Source organism: Struthio camelus, chromosome 1 (assembly GCF_040807025.1).
Source record: "Struthio camelus isolate bStrCam1 chromosome 1, bStrCam1.hap1, whole genome shotgun sequence".
Taxonomy (NCBI): Eukaryota; Metazoa; Chordata; class Aves; order Struthioniformes; family Struthionidae; genus Struthio; species Struthio camelus.
In genome coordinates, this window is record NC_090942.1 from 84,569,384 (window position 1) to 84,590,438 (window position 21,055).

At 39.3% G+C, this 21,055-nt stretch overlaps 1 protein-coding gene across 6 annotated transcripts; it reads left to right on the forward strand.

Moving 5' to 3' along the window:
• Window positions 1-2,781: 2,781 nt before the first annotated feature.
• On the forward strand, window positions 2,782-18,826 carry LOC104144398 (C-type lectin domain family 5 member A-like). 6 transcript variants are annotated; one of them, XM_068954289.1, is made up of 9 exons: window positions 2,783-3,061; window positions 4,682-4,750; window positions 8,205-8,252; window positions 8,928-9,020; window positions 13,764-13,829; window positions 14,353-14,418; window positions 15,377-15,519; window positions 16,242-16,289; window positions 16,904-17,043. In XM_068954289.1, the coding sequence occupies exons 1-8, from the start codon at window positions 2,980-2,982 to the stop codon at window positions 16,263-16,265; spliced, it is 591 nt and encodes a 196-aa protein (XP_068810390.1). In that variant the 5' UTR covers window positions 2,783-2,979; the 3' UTR covers window positions 16,266-16,289; window positions 16,904-17,043. The 6 variants fall into 6 exon arrangements, with proteins under 6 accessions (XP_068810381.1, XP_068810390.1, XP_068810373.1 ...); XM_009675381.2 differs by having other exon boundaries at window positions 2,785-3,061; window positions 16,180-16,289; window positions 16,904-18,823; XM_068954272.1 differs by lacking the exon at window positions 8,928-9,020 and having other exon boundaries at window positions 16,180-16,289; window positions 16,904-18,826.
• Window positions 18,827-21,055: the final 2,229 nt, after the last annotated feature.

Here is a 21,055-nt window from a genome sequence, read left to right on the forward strand (position 1 = left end):
AGTTCCTAAATAACACTTCCTAAAAAAAAAAAAAAAAGAGAGAGAGAGAGAAAGAAACAAAAGAGAAAACACTACATCCATATTTTTCGCATTCATTTAAGGTTCGACATTTTTCATGTGTTTTTTAAACAGGTGACACAAGCTTGTGACTTGAGGAGACAAAGAACACCTCAATAATGAGGCAGATCGAACTGAGGAATGGAGGAATGGGGTCTTGGGTTGGTTATTTTGCATTACTTCCCACTCATGCACTCATATGCACATTGACGCTGGTAGTTCGACATAAAAAGTCGTGTACATGAATGAATTCACAGAAAGCAGGCAGTAAAGTAAAAGTAGGCAGTGAAAGTATTTCAGGACACCAAGAGATAACTGACTCTGAAAGATTTCATGGGCAAAGAGCAAGCTCCTTAGTCTCACTAGACTGGTAATGTATACTGAGATGCTCCACAGAAAAGCTGAAACAGCTTTATAGCATGGCATAGCCAGCTGCGAATGGCAGAACACGGCTACTTTTTGAGTTCTGCATCCCGTTTTGCAAGCTGCCATTGCAACTGTAGTAAGTTCAGACCTCCTGAGAGCATGACTGACAGAAGAAGAGAACAAAATTACGAATCAGTTAAAACTATTTCTCACTTTTCTATTTTACAGAATTCCTTCTTTCTCTGAACAGCACCCGCATTAACTGAAGCAGTTTTTCTATATTGGTAGATCATATTAACAGACCGTATACAACCAGTGCAAGCTTTTCAGCTGCAGGGACCGAGTAAAATAGGAAGAACTCCTTAAAAGGCAAAGATGGCAAAGAAGATTACAATGCAAAAGTAGAATTAATTACCAAAGTAGAGCACATAGGGAAGAAAGGGCTAAACCACAAGAAAAAATTAACGATGTTCTTTAAAACCAAGCTTTCTGCTTGATTTAGTAACCTTGCCAGACTTCTGTTAATCGCAGCTGTGTGCCAGCCTATCATGAAAACAGATCTCTCTCTCTTTGCACCATGTTTTTCATCCTCCTCTTCATGGTCTGTCTTTAATAGCCATTTCAAGAACCATCCTCCCAGAATAAGTCTTAGATTTTCACAGTACATACTCATATGTGGTATGTTTTAACTCCCTCTCCTTAAATTGGCACAACCTGTCTTCACGTCTTTACTTCCTCATTTTATGTCCCAAAATGGAGATCAGAATGGCTCTGAATGAAGTTCAGGATGAAATGAAGATGGGTCAAGGCCTCATCAGTACTTCCTTTTTTATGAAAGGGCATATTGTGGCTGATGTAACCTCTCATCTGTACATTGAGATGGAGAGGATTACAGATTTGCACATTTTTGTATTTTATTCAGTTTTCGTTATCATATAAGCTACTGTCACCTCCCCATATTTGCCTCAGAGAGTTTTAGTGAAATGCTGGAACTCACCAAGAGCAGCTATCCTTATCCATTAATGATCTAGTCAGTTTGATTCCTTGCCTTTCCAAAAATCTTCTGTGATAGCTCTTATGAGGTTTGACTCTATTTGTTAGGAAGGTTTCAATCTTAATGACAATCACTGCAAGTCAGATGGGCGTCTCCATGAGTACCACTCAATGATCAGTGAACAGATTATTGCAAGGCAACTCCCTTCATAGGCTTCTATTAATGACATCCATGACTGTTAAAAATACAAATGATCTCTGTGTTGACTGCTGATGCAGAGCACTATTTTGTGTGAGTTCTCCTGTGGAGTCACATTTTGTCTGTGAAGATCATCACAAAATTCCATCTTACATATCATTGGATAAGCAGACATTCCTTGCGGACATCTCACTCTGGCACAAATGCCACTAAATTCATTTTTTTCTGTCATATATCAATTTTATGAATTAACAGTTTTACAAAACCTGAACAATTTTGGTGCTTTTTTTTAATGTATTCATGAGAATGAGGAGAGCAAATATGATGATACTTGTGCTCTGTACCACCATAATGACTCATCCAAATTTCAAGTTTCATGATGGTACTTTTCAACACATTCTCTCCCCACATTCCACAAGGCATAGTCTGTGTTTATTTTGACAATAATTAGTACACCATGTAAAAACTCCCTTGAACTTAAAGGTAAGCATCATGAATTAGAGTGCTTAGGAGGATAACTAACCACACAGAGTGGATTCCTTCCTCATCAGGCTGGTGAGCATTTATTAGTTATTAATAGACTTAACTGAAACTGAAGCATGGACAGAAAAAATTATTTGCCTTGAAGGCAAGCTCACAAAGAGAATCCATGCCTCTAGGCATGCAGAGCTGTATCCCAGATAAAACACGTATTACCAAGACCACTATGTTGTGGTTAGTAACATGATCTTAATTCTCACTGAATAATTTCCCTTTTAAATTCTTATGGGAATATATCACATTTCTTCTCATTCATGGCATAGCCAAGTCATGGCAAGGCTAGTGTTACTGAATCCCCACAGTTCCACATGCATCCTCCCTTGTACTTAATGAAAACAGGAGGTTTCTCCAGGCAGATCCATTTGCCTTCAGGGCAAAAACTAAACCTAGGGTTTTCAGTTGTGCTTTCAAATGCCTGGTCCTTGTGATGTGCTGTGAGCTTTACACTGAGGACTTTACCCTGCTTCCTGGCTCTGAATTCTGAATCACTGTACCTTTTTTTCTTCACATTTTATGTAATAAAGTCTGCCCTTTTAAAATGTACGAGGAGAGATTTAGAAACCAAAAATACTAATAATGCTAGAATCACTTCTCTATAAAGGTGACCACATCAGCGACACAACCTTCCATTTAACAAGATGCCATCAAAAGATCAATAACAACAAGGCTTCCCCTCTCATTGCTGGTTTCTATATAGCGAACAGAAAGAGTTAGAACTTCCGTCTTGAGGGCAGAGAGGCGAGCAAACTACGAGTCATTCTCAGGCAACACTACCATTTTCACAGTGACAAGGAACAAAAAAAGGAGGAGAGGGAGGGAGAAGGATGTCAGAAAATCTCACATATGCTGACTTGAATGTGGCTGAATTAAACACGCCCAGATTACAGGAGGACACTCATGTCCCAGGTAGGTCAATTTGTCTGTACTGAGTTTTGTGTTCTTCAGCTTCCCTCCTATACATTTTGAGAGACTGGATGTGCTGTGGAGCACCAAATACCCCGAAAGGATGAAGGAGATGTGGGGAAGAGAGCTGTGAAAAATGTGCTGGTAAATGTCCATGTAACCTTTTCTGCTAATATAGAGGGGATTGTTATAATATCTACTATTTGTTTGTTAAGGTTCAAGTGTGTGCGGTGAAGGCGGGTGGAGGAGAGGGCGGTCTTTGGTGAGATTAAGAGTGAATTCTAAAAATTTAGCAGATTACTCCACACCATTTGAATCTGAACCAAGCATGTCCTCATACAGCAGACACTGATTCTTACAGTAAGCTGATAATGGCTTTGAGTTCTAAACGTTTTTGTGGTTTGAAGTAGCGTTATTTGTAACCTCGTTCTTCTTACTGAGTATAGCAGGCATTACTTGAGGGTTTTTTCTTGTTGGTCTTGTCTGAACACACTACTCATTTAATAAATCTAGCATACAAAGTTTCATGGACAGATTTAGTTTGATTTAGTATAAATGATTTTACAAAATTCTGACCTAAGCCTTGCCTTGCTTTAAAGCAGTAGAAATTGTTCCATAAACTTTTGCACCATTTTTCCTACACCTGCATAAAATTACATCCCAAAATAATGGACATTGTATACCCTATCTCTGTGTTTCTTTCTCTTTTTCCTTCCTTTTCTTGTTAACCTTCCTAACTCTTTGACAGAAATAGTAGTACCCATTGCTTGCCATCCTGTGCCTTTCTTCTGTATAAAGTGTGATCCCTTGCCATCTAATTTGAGTTTGGGTTTCTACTGTCCCAAGAAACATAGTTTCCATCACCTCTTTTAACAGATTACTCCACTAAATTGTCTTGCAGCTGCAATAGATGCTACAGACTAAAATTTCCATTTTCTTTATAATTTAACCAATGTACACCTACTTACAGCTTTTATGCAATTTTTAATAGCATTTTTCTATTTCTCTATTTGTGCCTTTCTGGAACACTCTTATCAGATCTTTTCCTGTGTGCATTTATGTATCTGTGCACTATATCTCCCAGTGAGTATACATATCATATCAAGGAGCCAAATTCTGGCTTCTGTCTTCTTTTCTTTTTCCTCCAGTTTGCTATTTTGTCTCTGATACTGGATTCCCTGGGATCAAATGCAAATATTTTCAAAGGAATGAAATTCCTTCCATACGCCAGGAGAATGCATTCAAGTTAACAGAGGATGTTAACTCTAGTGATAGGAAAGAAGGGGCTCAATGCTATGCATCAGGATGATTTTGCTTGTTTTATAAAATTGCAACATCATGCTCCTCACTTTTTACACCCATGCCTCACCCATGTTTTACGGCCCATGTCTCCTCTGTTATTGTCTGCATTGAACTGAAGATAAAACATTTTTTTTACTGCCTATAGCAGGTTCGCTGAACTTTGAATGCAATGGACAATACTACTGCAGCACAGTGGAACACGATCACATAAATTACAACAGTTGCTGCCAAGTGTTTATCATTTCTTATCATTTCAGATGCTTTGTTGCGCTTGAGTTGTTCCTCTTCTTTATTCTATGCTGTTTTTTTGCTTGTTTCTAGATTCTATATATGTAGAAGTGAAAGTTAAATCCCTAGACACAAGTGCTGTAGCTAGCTACAAGGTGCATGGTAAGTTTTTAGCTATTTGCTAAATTGACCTGAATTTAAACAATGAAAAGAGAAGAATCCATTCCTTATTTTCCCCAAATATATTGATATAAAGACATATAGGAGACAAGAAGATATGGATGTCTGCTTTATTTAGCCAGAGCAGGAGGCAGTTGTTGTGTTGGATATATGCAACTAAATATTTGTTGGTTTCGCTGCCAATAAGAACCCAAGGCTGTTTTGGGCCGGACTAAACAATGACCTAGCCTAGCACCTATCTCCAGCAGTGGGCGTGAGTGAACAGCTAGAGATGAGTAAGAAGAGGATAGGCATATATGATACTCCCCCTAATACTGTTGCATATGTCCAGCCACTCAGGGATTTCCTGAAATTGATATGTTTCTACTAACTTACTCTCAGTGGATTTTTCTTCTACAAACTTGTCCAATCTTCCCTTAAGTCCATATACATCCTTAGTTTCCACAACATCTCTTGGCAAGGGGGTTTACAGTTCTGCTACACATCACATGAAGAACCAGCTGCTTTTGTTTTGTTCTGAGATGGCCTCCTATTAGTTTCATTTGATGCTCACTGGAAGAGAGCATAAGCAGCTAACTCTATCCAAGGTCTCCATTACACTAAGGATTTTATGCACAGCCTCTTCTCAGTCATCTCTTTACCAGACTGAAGAGCCCTAGTCTACCCAGTTATTCCTTGCTTCCTTCCTCTGAACCTTTTCCCATAGGCTCTTTGAAACAAGGGTAGCAGAATTGCATGCAGTATTCAAGTGGCAGACTGACTATCCGTGATTTTTGTCCATTTCTGAATGATTCTTAACATGTGACTTGGTTTTTTTGACCATTATGGAGCACTGAGCTGATATTTTCATGAGTCCAAAGAATCCACTGTCAGGTCATCTCAGAGCCCATCATTTTGTATGTGCAGTTGGGTCTGCTGATCTCAACTCCTATTCATGTAGCTTGTGTATATCTGCCTCCACCGAACCTCATCTGCTATTGTGTAGCCCAGCTGCTCAGTCTGCCAAGAAATTATGGAATTCTGGGAAATCTGTTTTTGTATTTGGCACCTTGGATATCCATATGTCATCAGCAAATCCTCACAGTGCTGCAGAGCCCATTCCAAAGTGTTCAGGAACCAGCTGAGTAGCAGATCACAGCACAGGCCCCTGGGAAATTCCTCTGGTGACTTTCTTCTGTTACCAGAACTGATGATTGAATCCTTCTCTCTGCTCCCTAGTTTTTAACCAATTATTTATCCATGCCAGGACCTTCCCCCTTTCCCATGGCGCATGTGCCTCTGCTGAAGGACATTATCAAAAGCTATTTGAAATCCCCTTAGTTCATGTGCTAGTTCACTCCTCCAGAGAATTCAAAGCAGTTGTAGGAAAGACTTCCCATACAAAAGCCCGCCTGAATCTTCCAGCTTCACCATATTCATTCACTAATTCCATGTTTTGTTGTAGTTCCCACCGTGTTTCCTGGTACAGCCATCAGGATAACAGTCCTGAAGCTCATAGATCTCCTCTGGAGCCTTGTTTATCTATTTATGTTTAATTCACATCAGATGCGCTTCCTTCTAGTCCGTGGGTGCAAAGAGAGCTTTAAGAGAGAGATTACAAAACAGCATTAGTAATTCATGTCCTAAAATGGGAGATCTACTCAGTTCTTACTCAGTCAGCACTGGTACGAAAGATTGCTTTGGCTTCTCTGCTATGGCCTTTATCTTCTGAGTGCTTCCTAGATACCCTGATCATTCACTGGCTTATAGATCTCCAGTAAGGCACCTTGCTCTTAATATGTTTGAAGACAGGTTTAGTGGTAATTCTGATGCCTTTTACTTCTTAGATTTTCTTGGATCTAATTTTTTGTTTTGTTTTGTTTTTATTTTTTTAGTATTTAATCTTTAATCTCCCAAGATTTCTGGTACTTTCTATTTTCTTCATTTGATAGCTTTGGAGAGATGCCTTCTTACTCCTAATGATCTGTTCCTGATAGCTCTGTCAGCTTTCTTTCACCTGTTCTTAAACCTTTCTTAGTAAGTGGCTTGTATTAGCCATGTGTGGCTGGGATGATATCCTTAAGTAAGATATCCTCTAAGGATTTCATTCTCTCTTAGCAGTCCTATTTAGCTTCTTTTTAATAAGCTTCTTCTCCTTTATGAAATTGCCCTCTTTTACCCATTAGCACTCCATCTACCCTGTACCTATTTTATTCCGGTAGTATGAGGACTCCTTCCCTCTCATCCACTTCCCAGACTACCTAGTATGTTTGGGTGCTATTCAGTTACTGAACCACAGGTGGCCGGGGTCATTTGTAAAGTGTTCGGATGTTCTGTCTGGCTTCAGGATGCAAATTTGCTGTAGGTCCTGTGTGACACTTGCCAGACTCGTGCAGCTATCTCAGATACCTGAGGGCATCTCAGATAACACCAGATAGCCATTTTTAGGCACCTGAGCCCTGAGTGTCTTAGCCTAAGGCTGGATATTCCAGGTCTTCCCATCTTAATTGTCTGATTTCTGCTACAAGCATAGAAGCAGGTGTTCCATAGCTTTGGTTTCCTTCTTAACACTCTTTTAAAATGACGGTCTGTTTTCCATTTTCTACGTGACTATTTTCATTCTCTGATCTCTCCTTCTCTTGAGGATACATCTTACAAGGTAACATCACACTATACCGCTCTTCCGCCCCTGTCAGCTTCCACTTCTTCGTTTTAAAAGTTACTAAAAGCCTTCCAGATTTTAGATGCAGCACCTTGGCTCCCTTTTCATTAAGAGGAAGTCTGTTCCTAGTCAAGATCAAGTGTCCTGTTTGGGCACTTTGCCCTGGAAGAGTCCCAAATTGCTGAAGAATCAGAAACCGGGCTCCTTACCGCATCTTCTCAGCAAGACATTAAAATACTACCTTATCAGTTCTCCCTCCAGTCCTGTGTGGGACTCTGGGGATCTTTCAGGAATTGCTGCCTCAGAATTCCTGGTCATCAACTTTCTTTCTACAAGCTTCCATTTTGCCACCAAAACTTCTCTCTACACTTCCCAGTCTTGTTGGTAGCGACGTTATATCAGTAAAATCAACATGTTGCTTTTCCTGCATATATGAAATAGTGGAATCAAAACATTTTCAGAGTGGAATCACTTGCTGACCAAACCTCTTCAGGGAGAAAACCTGATAGGACAGTGTTTCTCTGCACTTTCTTCACCCTTCCTTGCAAAGACTGGTTTAAAATTGGTCTAGTTTAATACAATACCAAGGATGACAACTTCTTAGTATTTTGCTAATTTAATTAGCAATGAAAGGTAGGAGTGAAAATGAGGTTACCAGACAAGCAAGCACACAGGACAGACTACACACTGATTGCAGTTAGGATGAAGATTAAGGATGGCCTCCTCCTTTATGTAAAACAATTTACTTTATAGAGCTAGGGGTAATATCAGGAATAACCTCAATTTGTGCTTCAGGTCCCACTGGTCAAGCAGAGATCATGAACAGCAAAGACAGCAGAAGGGGTAAGTAAATACTCTAGCAGAAATGTAAAGCAGGAAAGCTTTCCTTTACCTTCTAATTCAATCTCTGATAAGTCCAGTCAGCCACTGAGTATTTTATATGTCCTTCTTGGAACTGCCAGTGCTCTACAGCACCCAGCCAGTATCCACTGAGGTGGCAGACTAATGAATAATTCAAGGATCTTCTTGAAGTAAATCCTGAACAGAAAATCAGAAAATCCGTAAGGGAGAGTCAAAAGAGGAGGGAGAAAAAAAAAAAAAAAAAAAAAGAAAGTTCAATTGCTCTGGAAAATAAGCTATGTTGTGCAGTATCATGTGACAGTACTTTTATCTAGCAGGCTGACTTGGTTTTGCTTCCACAGTATTCCACAGAGAGTGTGGATAAGTAGCCTAGAGAGCAATACTCTAGTATTAAGTACAGCAGAATTTAACAAAGTATTCTAGGCAGTGGCAGAATGGTTGAACACCTGTCCTGAAAAAAAAAATGCGTCTGCATTGTATCACAAGAAGAACAAGCATTAGGAGGGACAGCACTGAGGGGTTTTGCATAACCTGGAAGGGTTCTTTCAGTTTGAGCCTGATGAGGAAACATGAGGGGAGTCTTTTCTTAAACTTGGAAGACATAGAGTTCCTTTCTTAGTTGTTGCCCTAAAATTTATCTTTTCTGTCTGTCTGCAGGTAAAAGCTGTTGCTCCAGAACATGTGTTGCTGTATTGATTGCTATGATAGTCCTCTTCCTCCTGGTCTTAGGTTTGGGGCTGATACTGATGTGTAAGTTCTGCTAAAAATATCAGTAGCGCAATTCGTTTGTGACTCTCACCCAGTAACTAAGATCTAAGTCATGACATCCAAAACCAATAGCAATAGAAGGCTAGTTTGAAGGCAAAGTGAAGTAGTTTTTAGCTAACTGCAGCCATGAGAGGGAATCTCTAAAGGAGTTGAATGGTGTGAAATTTTAAAACTACAAAGAAAAAAGCCAAAAACTCAATGATCAGATTGACAACATTAAAACCATAAGTCATTAGTTATACAAATGTTTTGGAAAAAACAAGTAAAAAGAGGATAATATCTATTAGTACTATAATTATTATCCATGAAAGTATTTGAAAGAGATGATCTTATATTATATCACCAAGAGGTCCATAACACCAAAAATCTCTAAATAAATGTGAAGGAAAGCACATTTGAAAGAGGTAGCTAAGTCACAACCTAAAGGAATTTGTTTGCATTTTACTCTAGTAAAGGCCTAGTACTACCCTCTCTGCATATATATGATTGAGTTCATAACAATCTTTGAACTAAGTAAAAAGATATATTTTTTAAAAAAGAAAATATTTTTATCTCTGATGTCCATTAGACAGAACAAATTTTAAAAGGGCCACACAGTACCTTCCTTTGTATAAGTTCAAGGAATCATTTTTAAATATCAGGTATGGTTATATGTTTTGAGATGCACTTGGAAAAACTCTTTATGAAGACCTGCTATAAACCTGGATCCATGAAATGACTAGAACTTAAAAAAGAGAGAGTTGGGGGAGTAGTCAAAGATTATTTGTTTAAGGCACAGAGTAAAGGATAGATGTCTGATAGTGCTCTTACTCTTATAAAAAGTAAAATACCTCAAGAAAGCCACAATTCAAAAAACTCTCAACGTAGCACGCCTAAATCACAAGCATTTAATAGAGTTTTAAATCAGGAGTTGAATAAGTATTCATTAGACTAGATTAGTATTAGATACTAATCATTAGATTAGTATAATCATTAGATTAGTATTCAGACCTCGCTTCCTTTCATTCCTGCCTCAATGTACCAAAAAAATACCCCTAAGAAACTTGAGTTACTGGGACAAATCAGATCAAATTGGTTTTTTAATCTCAATAGAAGTACATTTAAAGAAAGAATTTGTACTTCAAGTGAAAACTGTTGTCATTTTGACTGTTTATTTATTTCTAAGTTTTAATTTTATATGAAGTTGCCTTTTGATTTTGTTTTGCCAAATAAACAGTCATAAAAGAAACAAATTGTTTAAATAAACTAAACTGTCACCTCTTGATATTACTCCATCATACTAGAGCTCTGCAGGGAAATTTAGGACAGAATGAATTTTTCATTTCTGTTGATGAATGGGACAGCAGTTTTAGTCAGTTCAACTTGACCAGGTATTTTTATAAAGTTTATAGTAGTGTAAGATTATTTTCTTTCTTCTTGAGAGAAAATTACTCTGTTTGTAAATAAAAAAATTGTCTTTGTAATTCATGTTCTAGTCTTTCAAGAATAGGTAGGTTAAACTTTGATTCAAAAGTTACTTGAATTAACTTTTGCCTTCCTATTGCTCTTTTCTGAAACCAGGAGATGATATCCAGTATGAAGAGACACACATGTATATAAATACATGCATGAAAAAGACATAATTTTCAACTGACCTTTTTGTTTTATTTTTCACTGTTACTCTAGGGATTAAGTGAAAGGCAAAGAAAGCCTTGATGTTTCCAATTAGCATATCAATAAAGCAGCATAAAGGACACAGTGTTAGGTTGTTCAAATTAGAAAATCGATATTGTTGCTTTGCTAGGTTTCAGCACCTTTGAAATGCCTTCAGTAATGTTGCTCTCCGAATCTCTCAGGCATATTTCAGGTGTAGATGTCAATATCTTATGAGAAAATCTCAAGCCCCCATTTGTGTGTTGTAAACTGATTTCCATCTGGTAGAACTCGTGGAGTGCTGTTTGTTTTTGTAATGCATACCAGTATGCTTTTCACAGAAATATATGCTTTAAAATTATACTAGGTATCATGAATATTGTATATTAGGGAATTCAGGGAATCTGTACAAATAGTACTTCGAGTGTACACCCGAGGGCGCAGGGTGTAATGCGAAAATAGCATCTTCATCCACTAAAATAAAATAGTCCTTTATATTTGTTCATATTACATTTTTGAGAACTTTTCCTGAAGAGTGAATTCTTTTTCCCCTTCTTCTAAACATATGGTTGCTTCTCATCTTCCTGATCCTTATTATTTCTGTGATGATTAAGTTATCTATTTTAATATTCTATACTCTGAGTACTCTAAAACATATATTTTATCATATATCTCATTGTATATAAGCTTGGATCTAATTTTATACACTAGAGCTTTAAGAAACTTTATTTTCAAATATTCAGACATGTGTCTTTCCTTGAGGTTTTGATACTGATATCTAAAAAACAGTTTCTCCTATACTAAGATATCAGTAGTTCATCCCTAAAAGGAACAGAGTACATCATATAATTCAGTCTCAGTAAAGTTATACTTCCATTGACCTCCTTTTGATGTCTTCCTGAACTGCAAATTATAGCGTAGAAATAGTATCATGCACTGTCAGCATTTGCTGTAAGTTTAGGCCCCAAATGTGGGGGACCATCAGCCCTGTGAAATTCTGAAATCTCCTTTAAGATATTCAGACCAATGTTATAGGTGTGACAGTGAAACTTCCTTCTCACCACTCTAAAAGTTGAGTTCTTGCTTGTTATCAGGGAAAGAAATGTACATAAGTACAACTCCCCAGGCAGAGTGCTTTCCTAGTCTTCAGTGGCTTTTGCAGTCCGTACTTCAACCATTTGTAAAAGAGTACTATGACAATATTGTTATAGTAGCTGTTAAATTAGACCTCTGTTTCTCTAAAAATGATTTTTCCAATGCCAGAGTCCACAACTACAGAACAGAGGAATTTGGTCCAGTGGCTCTGTTGTGTGGGAAAGTAAATACAATTATTTCTCAAATTATTTCTCAAAATAATACTGTTATACCTCAATTATTTCCTTTTACTCACTGATGATCACTGTCTGGTATCACTATGTGGCTCTAGGCTTAGTGAAGGAGTTGATTAATTCCTTATACAGAAATTAGGATTCATTTAAGTCACTGTTCAGTTTGGAGTCTCTGATAGTCCTTGAAACTGTTCTCGACATTTTTGGTAGCAATATTTCTAAAATCATCATGCTCTATCTTCAGACATAACTGAATCAAGATTTGTGGGGAGAAGTGATATGTTTTATGATACCACCTTTTTTTTTCCCTTTGTGACTGCCATAGGGCTAAAAGTTATCCCATTTTGGCTAAAAAGACTTACTTGAGATGGAGTTGTTAAAAAAAATCCCCACATGTTAAAAGATGATCAGGTTGATTTTTCACAAGATGTAAAAGTTAGTCGAGTAAAAAGTATTTTCTTTCCTTAAAACCTTGCCTTGCTAGTATTCCTTGTTTCTTAGGGAAATAAATACCTTTCTCCACTGTTATTTTCTGAAAAGATCTTCGATAAAGACACAAACACTCCTGAGGATTTTTGTCAATAAAAATTTGGCTACAAAGCATCTATTGGAAGAGGAGACACTATGTTTATGATAAAACAAGCTATTTTTGCTAGAGATATGATAAAATAACCCTTTTTTGCTAGAGGTGAGTACGAGGCAAAAAGGGGTTCTCTGTAACGGAGGCATTGATCTCTCATACTCACCAATTACTTCTCGTTGGCTTAGTTACGACTACATTTCAGCGGGACAAACATCTTCACAGCTATTGTTCCCACTGTACTGCAGATCTTGGACCTGTAAGGGAGTATAGGTACTGGGGAAGTGGTGCTGCCTCAAGAAAGCAAGGGCTCAGGATTGCCACCTCCCTTCTCGACAGCTGCAGTTTGGAAGCTCCGGGCTAATAATCCATCCTCTCACTACCAATTTTCAATGCCCAGAAAAGGATGGGTTTCTGTTCACCTAACTGCCGCTCCGCTCCTTCTCCCTCATCTTCCTTTTAAGCTTACTGCTTTAAGCAAGTCCTCCCTTTATTATTATATTTTATTTATTATTTTTCTGGAGTATGAAGTTTGCAGAGATGTGAGTTCTATCATGCTCCATGGTGTTCTGGTACAAGCTTCTTAAAGCTTTCTTTAAGAAAGCTTTCTTCTCATTTTTTTTTGTTTATTTGTTTAAAGTAATTTATCTACTCTGGTTTCAAGTGTACGAATTCTACCCCTAAAAGTTTTACTGTATTGTTTCCTTGCAGCTATTATTCATCTATTCATTGTTCAACTGAAAATAATCTCAAAAATGCATCCTTGTACTTAGTTCTGGACAATTTAATAACTCTGAGTGATCTCTGAACTCCAGGCTTTCAGGATGGTCAAAACTCTTGGGGGTTTCCAACACTGATAAAACCAAAGGCCTAAGTTGTCATGAAAAATACACAAAAATCACATGACCCTGTTCAGTAATCTAAGCACAAATTTAGCCCATCTGAGGCCTCAGTCACTTTCTTCACCCTTCTGAAAATGTCTTTTTTTCATTTTTTCCTTGATAGATTCATGCATTCTAGCTAGTCATTGGATAATAAGAACAAGGCAATAAGCCTCTCTCTACAGTCCCCTTTTTGGATGCTTGCTCTCATACTGGTCAATAAGAAGAGATAGCTGCCTCCTGTTGAGCATTTGCATTAATGTTCTAAAGTGACATTCACAGACTGTAGTCTTATATTTTTCAGTTTTAAGGAGCCAGAAGCCTTCTGAAGAACAAGAATCTCCCAAAGCCACTATGTTGGAAGAAAGAGGTAAATCAAATCTATTTTGGCCTTGGCATCTGTATTAAAATGTATATTGAACACCATTGTTTCATTCCGGTCTAGGGGAGCCACAGTGTTAGATCAGCTTCCAGATGAGGCGCAGGTTTGCTCCACCTGAGTATCTCACCCCATTTGGATTTAGGGTAGGAGCAAGCAGTGACAGCAGCTCCCAGCTGAGTGGAACTATGCTTAATCAAGAACAGGTTGGCTTGAGCACTGATCTCTCCTGGATGATTATTGATTCTTACTGCTTTAGTTATGAATATACCATGCATCACATTTGCGGCTACTTGGAAATCAGGCTTTTTGGAAATCTGGTCCATAGTATGTTACCACAGTTGATTTTCTTTCTTTTCAGTGGAGGAGCAGAAAGACGAGGCAAAGGTGTTGGGGTGGGGGGGGAGGGAGGATGGGAGGGAGGTTCCCACCTGCTGCAGGGTATCTAGAGAACTTTGATAGATACAGGAAAATGGTCAGCCATTCATAGCAGAAATTGCCATCTCATTTTCAGTCCTTCCAACCACAAGCAGCCCATGTCACTCAGAAACATTCTCCACCACCTCTGAAGAGACAATAGGTAGGTAATCCTCTATCACTCAAAACCCAGTTTTCAAGATTTTTTTTTTAGGGAAATTCTAGACTCTGTTCAGGAAAACAAACAAACAAACAAACAAAAAATCTAACTTCTCAGAAATAAAAGACCTTATTCTGTGCAATCACATGATGAGCTCTCAAGGCCAAGCAGGGACTTTCCACATTTTCATCTTCTTTAAAACTAGTATTTGGTCAGCACTGCATCATTGCTTCAAGAGGAGGGAGATCTGATTTGCTCCCCCCATGCTAGTGCAGAGGAGCCAATGACTGAAGTGAACATGTATGTGGACATGAATATAACATTCCCTTTGGTATCACAGCATTACAGTGAGTATGATGGATCAATGTGCTCAAACCGCTTTATCAAATGCCCCTCTATTCTTAGCATTTTAACTAAGTGTAATTCCCTTTTGCTATTTAGGAGCTGCTGGATAAGCAGCTAAACTATCACATACTCTCTTCTTCCATGGTACCGTATTCCTCTTTGCAGGTCGCATTCTCAGTTCCTCTGTATGCCGCCTGGCAATGGAGAGAAATGTTCTTTCTCTCAATAACATCAGTATTGCTGGATTTTGCAGCAAGCAAAAAAGATGTTTGAAAATTGAAAGCTGTGTCTTCCTCCAACCTTTCCTCTTTACTTCCTGAGCAAAGGTTCAAAAGGTTACATTATGATATCTTTGATTTTACTGCTCTGGCTCATCCCTAGTGACTCTTGGGCTGGTATTAACTACAGAGACTGCCAGGGATCCCTGTTGGTCCAGTGACTGAACTGGTAGCAGCACTATGAGCAGTACTAACTAACTAACTAACTAACTAACTAATGAGCAGTACTGAACGGGTAGTTTCCTGGCTCTAAATTACTTTCTTATCTCTCTTTTACAATGGAATACTTTCATTAGGATGAATAGGTATTTTTCCACCCCTGTTCTTCCCTCTTGCAGGCTGCCCTTCAGGCTGGATAAGAAACAGGAAAAAATGCTACTTCTTTTCTCAGAGCAGGGACATAAAAGACTGGAACACCTATCGCCAGGAATGTAAGGAAATGGATTCAGACCTGGTGATCATCAACAACAAGGAAGAACTGGTGAGATCTAAATTCGTGGGACTGCTTATAGGATTGCTTGACTTTTACGCCAAAGGGTTATGAGTTAGAGTTGTGTCTTCTCATGCTATATGCCTTTGGGGGCCTATAAGCCACTGCCAGTAATACACACGGAGCACCTCTGTAAGATGGTAAAGACCTTCACAATGAGATGTATCTTGGTGCTTGAAATCTTGCATCTGGAAACTTTCTTCCTCAGGCGTGCTCCCAAAGGAAGGAGCAAACTCTCTTCCTACCTGACTTCTGTTTTAAATGCATTTAACATACAAACAAAGACCAAGCAAATCAAACAGACACTTTTGTTAGAGAAGGGCTTTGAACAAAACTGAAAAAGCCTTCCCATCACAATCACAATATAAAAATCTCCAGCTAGTGAGTCACAGCTGGATAACTACATTGCTTTAGCAGTACCATGGGTGTAGTCTTCTAGTTAATCCATTGCTAACCCCAGGAAGTGGGAAGTGAGATTAAGTAAGAACTTTTCTAAATAGAAGAATTCAGTCTTTGAAGCTGTGGAAGGATATGACATGGCTGGTTGCACACCATTTATTTTCTGCAGGATACTTAGCACTAAGCTTTCTGTGTACCTCGGCTGAAGAAGATGTAACTTGGATGTATTATCAATGTTCATTTTCTTTCTAGGAGTATCTTTTTTCACAGTCAAAAGGTCATTACTATTTACTTAGTCTCAAGTATTCCAACAGAGAGAAGAAGTGGAGGTGGATTAACAATGCAGAGCACCGCACAGACATGTAAGTTTACTTCAGCAAATTTCTGTGACAAACATCTGGAAACAGTCACAAAGACTCCAGGGCAAACAACAGAGCCTACTGGGGAGTACAAACAAAATCAGGGACTGCAAGTTGTAGCAACTTGATTCCTTGAGATTCAGGTGCCACAGTAGTGCCCTATGACCGTTCAAGGGAGCACATGAGCGGGGCACATGGGAATACTGGCATGTCAAATCAGAAGGGGATGGGAGGACACATCTTAGCTGTAGTTCTGCTGGGGAAGGAATCCTCTGCCTAGATGGACTTCTGGTGGGGAGGGAAAGGATATACAGACAGAGAGGAGAGACTGTCCAGTCTCAGCACCAATAAATGGAGGGTACCAGAGAAAGGAAGGTCTTTGGATGAGAAAGCATAGCCTAGATATCTCTGTTGAGGATTGGGGAAGAAAATTAAGGAATGAGAGGGGGAGTGTCCGGTGAGGCAACCTCCAGCCCCACAGACAATGACATGCCTTAGTAGTAAGGCCAGGTACCTCTCTGTCTTTCATGAAAGTGACATTGATTGTCTTGCAACAGTCTCTTTTCATCAAGCTGAATCAGGAATGCAACTAAATCTGAATTTCTCTCCCTGTTCAGATTTGAAATATCAGGAAATGTGATCGATTATTTCTGCACTGTCATTGGATTTGACAAAGTAGCAACTGCGTCTTGCTGTGGATCCTCAACAACACAAAATATGTGTGAAAAAGCTGCAAACATTTCAGCTCTCCCAAAAATGTCAGAAGGAAAGACATAAGCAAGAGGTCCAGGCTAGAATCTTACCCTTGTCTTCTTGTAGGAATATTGGGTAGGATTTGTCTCACTTATCTTTTGCTGCCTTAAATATCTAGTCTAAGCAAGTCTGATTGGCTCCCTTTAGAGCCACCTTGCCAAGCTTAGCACTCTTTCCTAAGTTGGATGTCCAAGACTGGATGGATCACTCTCTAGAGGAGTTTGCATTTTCACACTATAGAAGTCTGGATAACTTGCTCCCACTAAATGTCTGGCTTTCAGGTAGCTACTATTAGGTGACATGAGTCCTGCCTCAGTGGCAGGTGTGATCACAGACGGGGCCTGTATCTCACAGACATATGCATATACACTCACACACCTACTGTCCTGCTTATGTGCAAGGAGACACTTCTAAGTATTGCCACACGCTGGCCACAAGTGCAGGTTAGCACGTATTTACATTTTGGATCCTGCTGGCAAGTGCAATCACACTCATGCCCATGTATAACAGATATGATTGACTGGACAACCTCAAAGGTGTGTGTATAAACCTTACTCTGTTAAAGACCTCCTCTGTTAAAAAACATAGTGGATACCAGATCCCTGCAGGGCTAAAATGTGATTGCCCACCAAAAGTGAGATGATCCTACACTGTAAATCTGTGCATAAAATCTCCACTGTTAAAATTATCTTTTCTCTTTTGCTTGTTTGTGGGCACTGGTAATGAGCAGCAAGAGTCAGATTTCTAAGCTGCTAATTTTTATTGCTAGTAATAAGATGCTTCTTGGCTGAAAGCACAAGAAGGGATCCCGAGTAGCTTTTTGTTACAGTTTTTAAGCCAAGGTAAGGTATTACATATTCAATACTTTAGTTTACATAACCAATCAGATCTATCTAAGATTCTTAGTTTTACCAATGCCCTTGCCACGTTGCAGCATGAAATAGTTCCCTTCCAGCCTTAAACGGTCCATCTCATGGACCTGATTTGCACCTCTTGTGGCGTTACCTTTGAACAACTTTTGTACAGCTGGTTGGATTAGACTGGTTTCTTTGCAGTTCTTCAACTATGTTCGAAAAACAGGAGCTAAGGCAAGGTCAGATAAGACGTTCTGCTTGCAGGGCATGTTTTGTCTGCAGAAAACTAGAGTATAGTGGAAATTTTCTTAACATCACCGTTCCTGTGTGGGTCAGGGAAAGTGTCTCAGATTTAGTGCTGGCCCTGCTGACAAAGCACTCAGGACGAAGAGCAGTAGGGATCACCAGAATCTAAAAATAGAGCCATAACAATAGCTCAGCTGCACCAGAAGATAATCAAACTGAGAAAAGAGATGGCTCTGAAGAAGTTGGCGAGAGGTATGAGAGTGATCTACAGGGAATGAGAACACAGCAGATTGACCTGTTTTTTCAGGATAATTATCATCGAAGAAAATCATGCATGAAGTTTTTTCCTGCACTGAAATGTGACAGCAAGCACCAGCAGCAGGTGGTACCAGTGGAGTAACTAGCAAACAGTGAATATACCAGAGCTCTTCCAGTGTTCTTCCTTAGGACTCTGTGGCTTGTATGACTCCAAGAATTAGAGACTCACAATCTCCTTTGAACACCAAAAGGCAGAATTGCTCCTACTTCAAATGTTACCATGGTCATATCATGGCTCTCTCCTGCATCTGCAGGATGGAGAAAGCTCTGTGAATTCCTTAATAAAGTGGCAGTGATGTCATGCTTGCACATAGGAATTTTTGTTTGCTTGTTTGACCAAATATTTGCTACTTTCTAAATGTTGAGGCCAAGGCCAGTGAAAAATGCAATCATGCAGGAAACCGTCTCACATTCTAACATGAAAGTACATTGTAATGTCCCTCAGACAGATAATACTTCTCAGTGACTCTACTCATCAAGACTCGTCTGAAGCATATTTGTAGTTCACTCACTGATCTGCAGTCACCAAACAACAAAATAAGAATGCAGAAGCATAATGTAAAAATTTCAATGGCAGAAATCAGCATCTAAACTATTGCTTGAGAAGAAAGGGGTTACTAGTAAGCTGGGCTGGAAGGACTGTTTGTTCTCAATTTACTGAGACGGAGCTATATGCTTTGTTACTGAGCAGCATGGAGGAGGGCTGCCCTTCTATTTTCATATTTCTCCTGCTGTGCTTTGGTCAGGCGGGGCTTGGTGAAGGAGGCAGGGAAAACCCCTTTCGTGCAAGCAACTGGACCTGGAGGGAGTTCGAAGGCTTCAGCAAGCAGCAGATCCAAGCAGCTAGGCCCTAGGGCCACAGTGGGACTGCATGAACTCTTTCAAACTCAGAAAGCCATGGAAGGTTGCAGGACTGAGGAGTGATCCTTGCTTACAAGGAAATAGCAAATAAGGGAGGACGTTTGATTTAAAGTGGTTCATAGAATTACCGCCAAGTGTATTACGAGCAAAATCCCTTCAGTTTAGATACACCCTTGCCAAGCCTGTCACACTCCTGTCACATTGCCTCTGAAAAAGGGACTAACTGAGTGAGCCAGTGTACTCACAAGGCAAAAGCAGCCCTAGGAAAGTGTGTCCTTGACTAACTGCACTGTGTTCATGCCTCAGCCTAAGATATATGGAAGGAGAGCTGACACTCAAGGCATAAAACCAAAGCATGTCATATATCTGGGCAGCAGCCACATAGGCATGAAAAGCAGTGCTAAGACATCTCCTTGCTTACCCACCACTCAGGGTGGCAGTTCAGGCACACAGGCAGCATGGTTCAGAGCTGGAGTCCATCACAAAGTGGCTCTCTGAGGATCCCTTTGTTGGTAGGGTCGTTCTTTGCAGTCCTATTTCCACCATCCTGTCTACACTTGAGTCAACAAAAAACATCGCTTGTTTGATTTAGGATAGTTTTCACACAAATGCTCAGCAAATTTAAAATTAAAATACTTGTTTCTCACATTGGATTCTCCCATTCCTATAATAATACCATCCTCTACAGTTGCCATGTTAGGCAATTTATGCTCCAATCACATACTGTTTTCATATTCCACTGAAAATCTACATAAAAATATTTGAAAACCCCTCAAAATCTAAAAAGCAGAAAATATCAGATTTCCCAGCCACCATGTCTCAGGGGAGGAAGGGGCAAGAACCTCTTTTTCTATGAGACTGTTTGTCTAGTCTAAACTGCAACAAGAGAAGCACAGAGAAGTGGTCTTTCTTATATTAACTGAGTTACTCAGCTTAGTTACTGGATGGGACCGTGTTCCTCCAACTTCACTTCTCTAGTTGGCAAGTTGTGTCCTCCGCTTTCGGTAGTGATATGGCTGACAAAAACATGATTTCCACATGGTTAATCTCAATGGTCCCTTCAGGAAAAGACCCACAGACAGAGAGGTAAGTGACCAAGTACCTTCTGAAGAGAAAATGCATGTGTATAAGCAGACACATGGTTATATATGGCTGCATATGGATACACATTAAGTCTCTGAAAAGCTTCCTTGGCTAAAACTGTTTACCAATTAAGCTCTGCCTGCTTTCCATTTTACGGAGGTGCCCTTCAGAACAACAACAACAACAAAAAAAGCCAACGTTTCCTTTTCTGCTGCTTGAACTGCTGAAAGGTGAGGAGGGCCATGAGACAAGAGAAGGACAATTAACACCAGAGGAAAGGCAAGGTTCATCCATACAGGTTTTCTGTGAGGGTCAGGAGAGTTGTTTGAGGGTTTTTTTTTTTTATTGGTTTGTTTTTTCCTAGTCCCTGTAGCTTTATCCTGGAGCATGCTGAGCACATAGTGAATCTTGGGAGATGAAGTTAACAAACTCTACTGTGTCCCTAATGATCACGTGCAAACTGAGATACGGGGAGGCTATATTTAGGGGGACGGAGTGATTTTACCATTAAATTTCAATTCCCTATTGCTGGAGATGCTATAAAGTTTCAGTGAAATGGCTGTGGATATACTTTAACATAACTTAAAATGAACTTTTTTTTCCTCATTCCCTCATTAGAAATAGTGAATTTTTGAACTGAGAATTAAACTATAG

Excerpts from the sequence above, each read along its gene's own strand:
- LOC104144398 (XM_009675381.2), top strand. The coding sequence starts at position 2,980 with ATGTCAGAAAATCTCACATATGCTGACTTGAATGTGGCTGAATTAAAC. Across the intron at positions 3,062-4,681 it reads GGAGGACACTCATGTCCCAG|ATTCTATATATGTAGAAGTG; the intron begins GTAGGTCAATTT and ends GCTTGTTTCTAG. Across the intron at positions 13,830-14,352 it reads CACTATGTTGGAAGAAAGAG|TCCTTCCAACCACAAGCAGC; the intron begins GTAAATCAAATC and ends TCTCATTTTCAG.